The following is a 10,558-nucleotide window of genomic DNA, read 5'->3' as shown; positions in this document are numbered from 1 at the left end:
GCTTTTATATGCTTTCTTCAATGAAAGAATCATTACCACATGGCTACAGAAGCTGACTCAACATGTAGGCCAATCAGACCATGCTACACATGCAGCTGCCCTGATAACACCAACACCAAAATCAGGCCTTCTTATATTGCTCCAGTGACACGACAGTAGAATAACTAATTGTTCCACTTTGAGTTTGTGTTGACTGACTCACCATAAAGACATCCTGACTGACAAAGCAAATCAAAGTAATTACGCACATACACGTGAATCTTATCTGAGATTTATTATAACAAAACGTTCCAATCATTTGTCTTCAACGTCAAGTTTGACAGCTCAGTTTGCAAGGCTAACTTCGAGATCCTTGCTTGCTCAGTCATGACATTATTTGAAAGTAACTTTATGACAATAAATACACTTTAAAGGGGTAAGATCTATGACGGCAATTCCAATCCTTCAGGTAATAACACAAAAAAAACATATTTCGTACAATTCAGTTAATAACTCACTCTGTGCATTTGATAAAATGCTAAGTGTGATATTACTGAAAAGATTTCCATTGAATTAAGTCACCATTGGATCATAAATCAGTGCCTACAGTAAGACAAAGGCGTACATAACCCCCAAGTGTACATAACTAGCAATGGAATTAACTCCATTGACTCCCTCCCAGATTGCACAACATTTCAATAAATATTGATATGAGAACCCACATGGATAGACACTCTGTCTATCCATGTGGAGGTTGAACCATACTCTTGGCTACCACGTGCACGTTGATCAGGAGAATAGTAAAGTCTATACAATGTAGCTCAATAAATAGGTTTCCCATAAAATGTTTTTTTAAATTTTTAAACAGAACATACAAATACACCTCTATTGACTTTCATTTATACTCAGGATATCAAACCGCCAATCCTGTCTATTCTTCAACTTTGTTCTGAATTATTCCAAACATATGAAATTGATAATAGACCTGATGCTGCTAATGTTTCTAAAAGTATCACAATCAACAACAACCAGGTCCTAGTATCTAACACTTCTTCTGCCAGTGCACTGTCGGCGAAGTTGGCACAGTTAGTTGGCAAATAATTATCAGTTCAGTTCAAGCGGAGTGGATGAACCAGAATTGCCACTCATTGGTATGACGTTTCCGCTTCATAAGGCCAAACAGATGTAAACATTTCATTCTCTTGATCACCCATAAAGACACAAATGGTGGTTTATAAGGTCAAAACAGGATAAATTCTAAATTAATTTTGGGTAGATCGGAGACTTTAAAGATTGGGATCAAGTGCCATGGAGAGGTCATAGACTTCAGTCTTTAGGTCTGTGTGAGCGTGTCCATATATCCTCTCTTGGCTAGGTTTCAACCCCTCTGACAGATGTGCTCAGCTGCTATCCTCTGTCTTGTCGCCCTCCTGAATGTCAAGCTGTGTGCTCTCGTCAACGTTCTCCAGAGAGTCCGCCCGCTGGATGGTCAGCTCAGATGGGTCCATTATGGGCAGGATGCTCTGCTCTGGGTACAACCAGGGCTTCTGATCCGGAGAGTTCTGCTTCTTCCAGTCGGGGTAGCTCTGGCCGGCCTTGTGAACACACTTCAGCACCTGCAGGGAGAGAGGAGGGTGTCAGAGACCTAGAGCTGAGCCCCAGCCTAGTTTTTCCCCCTCACTTACTGCACTTTTATACAGTTCTGCCCAGAGGCATATAGGTGTATAGTGAATTTACAAAACATTAAGAACACCTTCCTAATATTGAGTTGCGCACCACCACCCCATGTTGACTCCAATGCTTCCCACAGTTGTATCAAATGGGCTGGATGTCCTTTGGGTGGTGCGACCATTCTTGATACACACAGGAAAATGTTGAGTGTGAAAATTCCCAGCAGCGTTGCAGTTCTTGGCACCTACTACCATTGCCCGTTCAAAGGCACTTAAATCTTTTGTCTTGCCCATTCACCCTCTGAATGGCACACACACACACACTAACACACAATGCATGTCTCAATTTTCTCAAGGCTTAAAAATCCTTCTCTAACCTGTCTCCTCCCCTTCATCTACACTGATTGAAGTGCATTTTACAAGTGACATCAATAAGGGATAATAGCTTTCACCTGGATTCACCTGGAAAGAGCCGTTGTTCTTACAGTTTTGTATACTCAGAGCCTTCAGAAAGTATTCACACCCCTGGACCTTTTCACATTTTGTTATGCTACAGCCTGAATTTAAAATGGATTACATTTAGATGTGTTTGTCACTAGCCTACACACAATACCACATAATGCCAAAGTGGAATTATGTTTTTAGATTTTTTTTTACAACTGAAAAACTGAAATGTCTTGAGTCAAGTATTCAACCCTTTTGTTATGGTAAGCCTAAATAAGTTCAGGTGTAAAGTCACATAATAAGTTCAGTGGTGTAAAGTACTTAAGTAAAAACACATTAAAGTACTACTTAAGTATTTTTTTGGGGGGCGGGGGGGGGGGGATATCTGTACTTTCCTATTTATATTTTTTGACAACTGTTACTTTGAATTCATTACATTCCTAAAGAAAATCATGTACTTTTTACTGTATACATTTTCCCTGACAGTCAAAAGTACTTGTTACATTTTGAATGCTTAGCAGGACACGAAAATGGTCCAATTCACACACTGATCAAGAGAACATCCCTGGTCATCTCTACTGCCTCTGATCTGGTGGACTCACTAAACACAAAGGCTTCCTTTGTAAAGTATGTCTAAATGTGTTGGAGTGTGCCACTGGCTATCCGTAAGTAAAATTTAAAAAACAAGAAACTGTGCAGTCTGGTTTGCTTAATATACAGTTGAAGTCGGAAGTTTACATGCACTTAGGTTGGAGTCATTAAAACCAGTTTTTCAACCACTCCACAAATTCCTTGTTAACACACTATAGTTTTGGTAAGTCTGTTAGAACATCTACTTTGTGCATGAAACAAGTAATTTTTTCCAACAATTGTTTACAGACAGATTATTTCACTTATAATTCACTTTATCACAATTCCAGTGAGTCAGAAGTTTACATACACTAAGTTGACTGTGCCTTTAAACAGCTTGGAACTTTTCAGAAAATGATGTCATGGCTTTAGAAGCTTCTGATGGGCTAATTGACATCATTTGAGTCAATTGGAGGTGTACCTGTGGATGTATTTCAAGGTCTACCTTCAAACTCAGTGCCTCTTTGCTTGACATCATGGGAAAATCAAAAGAAATCAGCCAAGACCTCAGAAATAAAATTGTAGACCTCCACAAGTCTGGTTCATCCTTGGGAGCAATTTCCAAATGCCTGAAGATACCACGTTTATCTGTACAAACAATTTTACGCAAGTATAAACACCATGGGACCACACAGCCGTCATCCCGCTCAGGAAGGAGACACGTTCTGTCTCCTAAAGATGAACGTACTTTGGTGCAAAAAGTGCAAATCAATCCCAGAACAACAGCAAAGGACCTTGTAAAGATGCTGGAGGGAACAGGTACAAAAGTATCTATATCCACAGTAAAACGAGTCCTATATCAACATAACCTGAAAGGCCGCTCAGCAAGGAAGAAGCCACTGCTCCAAAACCGGCATAAAAAAGCCAGACTACGGTTTGCAACTGCACATGGGGACAAATATCGTACTTTTTGGAGAGATGTCCTCTGGTCTGATGAAACAAAAATAGAACTGTTTGGCCATAATGCCCATCGTTATGTTTGGAGGAAAAAGGGGGAGGCTTGCAAGTGGAAGAACACCATCCCAACCGTGAAGCACGGGGGTGGCAGCATCATGTTGTGGGGTGCTTTGCTGTAGGAGGGACTGGTGCACTTCACAAAATAGATGGCGTCATGAGGAAGTACAATTATGTGGATATATTGAAGCAACATCTCAAGACATCAGTCATGAAGTTAAAGCTTGGTCGCAAATGGGTCTTCCAAATGGACAATGACCCCAAGCATACTTCCAAAGTTGTGGCAAAATGGCTTAAGGACAACAAAGTCAAGGTATTGGAGTGGCCATCACAAAGCCCTGACCTCAATCTCATCAAAACTTTGTGGGCAGAACTGAAAAAGCGTGCGCGAGCAAGGAGACCTACAAACCTGACTTAGTTACACCAGCTCTGTCAGGAAGAATGGGCCAGAATTCACCCAACTTATTGTGGGAAGCCTGTGGAAGGCTACCCAAAATGTTTGACCCAAGTTAAGCAATTTAAAGGCAATGCTACCAAATACTAATTGAGTGTATATGATGAAAGAAATAAAAGCTGAAATAAATCATTCTCTCTACTATTATTCTGACATTTCACATTCTTAAAATAAAGTGGTGATCCTAACTGACCTAAAACAGGGAATATTTACTAGGATTAATTGTCAGGAATTGTGAAAAACTGAGTTTTAATGTATTTGGCTAAGGTTTATGAAAACTTCCGACTTCAACTGTAAGTAATTTGAAATTAGATTTTCGTAATTACATTTACTTTTGATACTTAAGTATATTGAAAACCATATACCTTTAGACTTTTACTCACAAAGTATTTTACTGGGTGATTTTTACTTGAGTCATTTTCTATTAAATGTATCTTTCATTTTACTCAAGTATGACAATTGTGTACTTTTTCCACCACTGAATAAGTTGCATGGACTATGTGCAATAATAGTGTTTAATATGATTTTTGAATGACTACCTCATCTCTGTATCCCCCCCCCCACACACACACACACACAATTATCTGTAAGGTCCCTCAGTCCAGCAGCGAATTTCAAACAGATTCAACCACAAAGAGGGGGGTTTTCCAATTCCTCGCAAAGAAGGGAACCTATTGGCAGATGGGTAAAAAATAAAATTAAAAAAAAAGCAGACACTGAATATCCCTTTGAGCATGGTGGAGTTATTAATTACACTTTTAAAGATGTATAAATACACCCAGTCACTACAAAGATACATGCGTCCTTCTTAACGCAGTTGCCGGAGAGGAAGAAAACCACTCAGGGACTTTACTTCACCAATGGTGACTTGGCCGTGATAGGAGAAAACGGAGGATGGATCAACAGCATTGTATTTACTCCACAATACTAACCTGATTGACAGAGTAAAAAGAAGGAAGCCTGTACATAATAAAAATCTTACAAAACATGTATCCTGTTTGCATCAAGGCACTAAAGTAACATGCTAACCAAACCGAATGCGAGTGTGCGCCTAAGTGCACCATCGCGTGCATGTTGATTTTGTACCCCCACACCAGACACAATCAGGCCACGCAGGTTGAAATATCAAAACAAACTCTGAATCAATTATATTAATTTGGGGACAGGTTGAAAAGCATTAAACATTTATGGCAATTAGCTAGCTAGCTTTCTGTTGCTAGCTAATTTGTCGTGGGATTTAAACATTGGGTTGTTATTTTACCTGAAAGGCACAAGGTCCTCTACTCCGACAGTTAATCCACAGAATAAACGGTAAACCGAATTCCTTTCTCGTCCATCTATCCTCCGTCCTTAGGCTTCTTTTTTACTTCTTTGGACTTTATATGGCTGTTGGCAACCAACTCTATGGTGCATTATTACAACCGACTGGAGTGTGGTCGTCAGTTCATCTTTCAATCTCCCACGTGTGTATATGCTCCTTAAAACCAATGAGGAGATGGCACGTGGTATATGCTCTTAAAAACCAATGAGGAGATGGGAGAGGCCAGACTTGCAACATGTTGAGCGTCACAAGTAGAACCTATTTCTATTTTAGCGCCTTGCCACGCAGACGCTCGCTGAGGCGCGAAAGCAGTGTGGGTGCAATGATTGAATAACATGTGTACATTTATTTTGCAACACTCGCGCACGCGACGCAGGCAGTGTGCTCAGCATGTAATACTGACAGAAATGTGGCAAAGCAATTCAATTTTGTCCTGAATACAAAGTGTTATGTTTGGGGCAAATCCAATAGAACACCATACTGAGTACCACTCTCCATATTTTCAAGCATAGTGGTGGCTGCCTCATGTTATGGGTATGCTTGTAATTGTTAAGAACTGGAGGAAAAATGAGAAACGGAATGGAGCTAAGCACAGGCTAAATCCTAGAGTAAAACCTGGTTCAATTTGGTTCCAATTTGACAGAGCTTGAAGTATTCTGAAAATAATAAAATGGGCAAATGCTGCTTAATCCAGGTGTGGAAAGTTCTTAGAGACTTACCCAGAAAGACAGAGCTGTAATCGCTGCCAAATGTGCTTCTACAAAGTATTAACTAAAGGGTGTGAATATTTATGTAAATTAGATATTTATGTGTTTCATTTTCAATAAATTTGCAAATATTTCTGAAACACGTTTTCACTTTGGCATTATGGGTTACTGTGTGTAAAGGTGTGAAAAAAAGCCATTTTGAATTCAGGCTGTAACAAGGAATGTGAATACTTTCAACTTCAACCCTTGGCTTGTGCCGTGGCGGAGATCTTTGTGGGCTATACTCGGCCTTGTCTCAGGATGGTAAGTTGGTGGTTGATGTTATCCCTCTAGGGCTGTACTTTGGCAAAGTGGGTGGGGTTATATCCTGCCTTTTTGGCCCTGTCCGGGGGTATCATCGGATGGGGCCACAGTGTCTCCTGACCCCTCCTGTCTCAGCCTCCAGTATTTATGCTGCAGTAGTTTATGTGTCGGGGGGCTAGGGTCAGTCTGTTATATCTGGAGTATTTCTCCTGTCTTATCCGGTGTCCTGTGTGAATTTAAGTATGCTCTCTCTAATTCTCTCTTTCTCTCTGAGCCCTAGGACCATGCCTCAGGACTACCTGGCATGATGACTCCTTGCTGTCCCCAGTCCACCTGGCCGTGCTGCTGCTCCAGTTTCAACTGTTCTGCCTGCAGCTATGGAACCCTGACCTGTTCACCGGACGTGCTACCTGTCCCAGACCTGCTGTTTTCAACTCTCTAGAGACAGCAGGAGCGGTAGAGATACTCTCAATGATCGGCTGACTTGTTGCACCCTCGACAACTACTGTGATTATTATTATTTGACCATGCTGGTCATTTGACCATGCTGAACATTTGAACATCTTGGCCATGTTCTGTAATAATCTCCACCCGGCACAGCCAGAAGAGGACTGACCACCCCTCATAGCCTGCTTCCTCTCTAGGTTTCTTCCTGGGTTTTGGCCTTTCTAGGGTTTTTTTCCTAGCCACCGTGCTTCTACACCTGCATTGCTTGCTGTTTGGGGTTTTAGGCTGCGTTTCTGTACAGCACTTTGATATATCAGCTGATGTAAGAAGGGCTATCATTTGTGTTTTACTAACTTATATAATGTAATGATATTACAATGCACGTAAGTGGGGTGCTATTCAAACAGGTTTTTGAAGAGCAGCCAGCTGTTGATCATTAATCAGTAGGTCAAGGTTTACATTCAATCACAGCTATGAGCCACACACACAATCTTGGTTTCACACACAAAGATACACCTTGCCCTAAATAGTTTAATGCTGCACGTGCTACGAAACCAGGAAAACGAGTTCTACAGGGCCACTGAACGTCAGTTGCTCTGCCTGAGAGACTACATTGTCAAAAAGCTGAGCAGGACCTTCCAGTGGGTTTCTATGGTTACTATTGTCATTTAAGGAGACTTGAATCCCACACTCGCTGTGCGTCGATTTGCACACTTTTACTACCTAGTTCAAAGACAAGAATTATCACTGTAGCTCTAACACACACTCAGGTATTGGCTGACTGTTGCTTTGGAGCTAAATTAAAAACCAGTTATAACTCTGTCGTCAAACACAAAGAAGCTAAAGATTTTAGCCGAAGGGAGATTAATAACAATGTTGTCTGAGGTCATTCACGTACCCTGGGAGCCAGAACCTGAGACGCTTTGTTCACCACCCACTTTGGAAGAGAACCTGAAATACAGAATGAACCAAATAATCCATAATCACTGCAACTCTTGGTACCTGTAGTGTAACATACTCTGTATCAAATCTCTTTCAGCAAAGAAAAGACAACTGAAGCATAGGATTTGAAACAGGTCAGTCGAAGGTGGGTCTCACCTTTGGGGTCAGCCTGTGAGAGGTAGGTAAAGGAGCAGCTATTGGGTCCTATGGCCTTCACTAGGTAGCCAGTCAGGAGGGAGATGGCTCTCACAAGGTCCTTTTTGGGAGGATATTTCTGTGAAGAAATAACCAAATCAACTGAGACGTTATCACTTGCATACTCTGAAGCCATGTGAATGACAAGAAACACATTCATGTAACAACCCTGTCATATGCCGCGTCCATACTGTTCCAGGCAAATATTGAGTGAGAAACACTTTATACATGATGAGGTGGTTTAAATGTGGATGAATAATAATAAATTATGCTTTTATTGCAATGAGTCTCGGCTCTACCATTCCTATGGCTCAACGTCAGCTAATTGTCCTTGTATATGTACACTGATATCACATTCTGTAACTATTAGTAACTGCAGACAGACTGCTGTATGTACTGGATGGTTGCTAAGAGCCAAAGTCTACAGACAGAGGAGGTGGAGGTGCATGGCGTACATACTGGGTGTTTGACTGAGCAGTTAATGATCACATACTCGTCGTCCGTCACCTGCCACGAACGCAGCGTCACCACATCTCTGTTCTTCAGTGGCTTCGGACACAGCCCTGAAAAAAAACAGGACAACAAATTTAAAACAACTTGAGGAAAGATTTCTCATTTACAACACCCCCCCCCCCCCCTTTCAATGTCAGGGTAACCAAAGATTCAGAGGCAGCAACTGGACTCTTGTGTTGACTAAATACACTCTGAAAAACAGGTCACTCATGCCTTGTCTGAACTCCTGAAGATTCGGTGAAGGGGTACCATGGAGGAAGGGATTCCTTAAAGCAAGGGGAAAGTGAAGTGAATCTTAATACGAGACTTTATACCAGATTTATTTCACATTTTCACCTGTGGTCATGTCATGTTTGAACCTGTGGTTTAAAGTGACTCATTAGTATAGTTGACCCGTCAAGTTCTTGCACTGAGAGAAAAGATAAAACAAGAGAGAGGAATGTGGAACAGCACACGTATCTCTAGCAGATTAGAGGAACTCACATGAGTAGTAACCCATATCGGCATTAGGTGAGAGACGGGCAATGTCAAAGCTCTCCAACATGGTGGGGTCCCACTTCCTGCGATACTGTCCATCATGAAGGACGTCATACATTGTGGCGGCCGACACATCTTTTATGGTCATTCTGCACTGAAATACAAACAGCAAAAGTAAATTGATTATTGGAGTAAAATAATACATTAATTAGATCTGTCTCTAGATCTGCTCTTATCTGTTGCGTACTCACTGTAATAAAATATGACACCAGATAAACCAATGATAATGGAAAGTTGGAAACACGCCCTAGATGCTCTTGTGATAATGTTGCCACAAAAACAAAAGGGTTGTGGTGGAAAACAGAAAAACTGTCATGCTGTCTCCAAGGGACATGGAAATGTCAAAAGACTAGAGATTGAGATAAATTGGAAAGTAGAGAAAAGAGAGGAACATATTTTCCTTATAATGCAATGTCTATTCAGACGATGATATTCGTGATGGAATACAGCATGCCCCTATTATTGTTTATAATTTAAAGTTTAAATTGACTGAAATTAAAAATAAAACTGTCAACTCGACTGATCCATGGCTTCATACTGTTAGTTTTACATTACAGTGTATCAAATTGACAGTTGAGTCAAACCAAGATTTCCTTACTTTTATCTTGTGAACTTTTGGGACGTTTTTGTTTCCTTGAGGGGATGTTACAGGGGCCACCTCGACCCAGACCTCCATCCCGTTCTTGTCATATTTGCTGTACCAGTTGTCCGTTGACAAGGCTTGTCTTCTGAAGTCTGCAAAGACTGCCTCGTCTGGTATAATTCCCGAGAGAACTCGAGACATAATTTATATCCAACAATAAATCTTTATGAATGAATGAAAAAGCGGTAGCCTACCTAACGAGCAAAAGAAGAAGCGAAATGCTACAGGTCACTGAATTGGTTGTGTATCCACTCCGACCCTCTTGCCTCTAACAAAATGCTATTCTAGTAGTGACAGTGAGATAAATATGGTTTTCTACTCACTGATTAGCATATCAAATTGGACTGGATTTTTGTGTTAGATTCCTTACCTACCCAGTTTCCAGCTTATCTAGAACCCTTTGTGTGTCTCGTACTTAAAATCCAGGGCAGGGTGTTCTTTACCTGCAGTTTTACACCCCTCTCAACATGACCACGCCCCTTTCAACAAACTATATCAAGTAATAAATGCAGTTTGTTTGGCAAAGAAGTCACGATAAAAGTCCATGTGTCGTATAGTAAATGCACAATATATTATGCAAAAATGATGTCTCGTATTGAAATTGCATAATATCTTATGCAACAACAAAAATATCCGTCCTGGTGGCACAAAAATTGGCCCGTTGGTTACAATCACTGATGCACTGTGAATTGCATGATTAGGCCCATACATCTATGGATTAGGCAACATTCCATTCATTAGGGCTAATAACCTTTGACCGGCAATACAATAAGAAATGGATGAAAAAGAGGTAAAATATACATTACAAATCAATATATA

General features: G+C 40.8%; 1 protein-coding gene across 1 annotated transcript; it reads right to left on the bottom strand.

The window, feature by feature from the left end:
- Window positions 1–259: 259 nt before the first annotated feature.
- Window positions 260–10,173, bottom strand: LOC139365958 (START domain-containing protein 10-like). Its single transcript, XM_071103022.1, has 6 exons — window positions 9,695–10,173; window positions 9,043–9,190; window positions 8,506–8,609; window positions 8,008–8,125; window positions 7,808–7,860; window positions 260–1,595 (listed from the first exon to the last, which is right to left on the bottom strand). Exons 1-6 carry the CDS (start codon window positions 9,878–9,880, stop codon window positions 1,380–1,382), a joined length of 825 nt encoding a protein of 274 aa, XP_070959123.1. The 5' UTR covers window positions 9,881–10,173; the 3' UTR covers window positions 260–1,379.
- Window positions 10,174–10,558: the final 385 nt, after the last annotated feature.

Source organism: Oncorhynchus clarkii, chromosome 14 (genome assembly GCF_045791955.1).
Source record: "Oncorhynchus clarkii lewisi isolate Uvic-CL-2024 chromosome 14, UVic_Ocla_1.0, whole genome shotgun sequence".
In the NCBI taxonomy this organism is placed as follows: domain Eukaryota; kingdom Metazoa; phylum Chordata; class Actinopteri; order Salmoniformes; family Salmonidae; genus Oncorhynchus; species Oncorhynchus clarkii.
This window is presented reverse-complemented; position numbering and strand designations above follow the sequence as displayed.

What these genes read in the sequence shown, in the direction of transcription:
- LOC139365958 (XM_071103022.1), bottom strand. Translation starts at nt 9,880, where the DNA reads ATGTCTCGAGTTCTCTCGGGAATTATACCAGACGAGGCAGTCTTTGCA. An exon ending in CAAAAGTTCACAAGATAAAA is followed by an intron (nt 9,191 to 9,694) that starts GTAAGGAAATCT and finishes TTTGTATTTCAG; the next exon opens with TGCAGAATGACCATAAAAGA. An exon ending in CTCAGGTTCTGGCTCCCAGG is followed by an intron (nt 1,596 to 7,807) that starts GTACGTGAATGA and finishes CTCTCCCTGCAG; the next exon opens with GTGCTGAAGTGTGTTCACAA.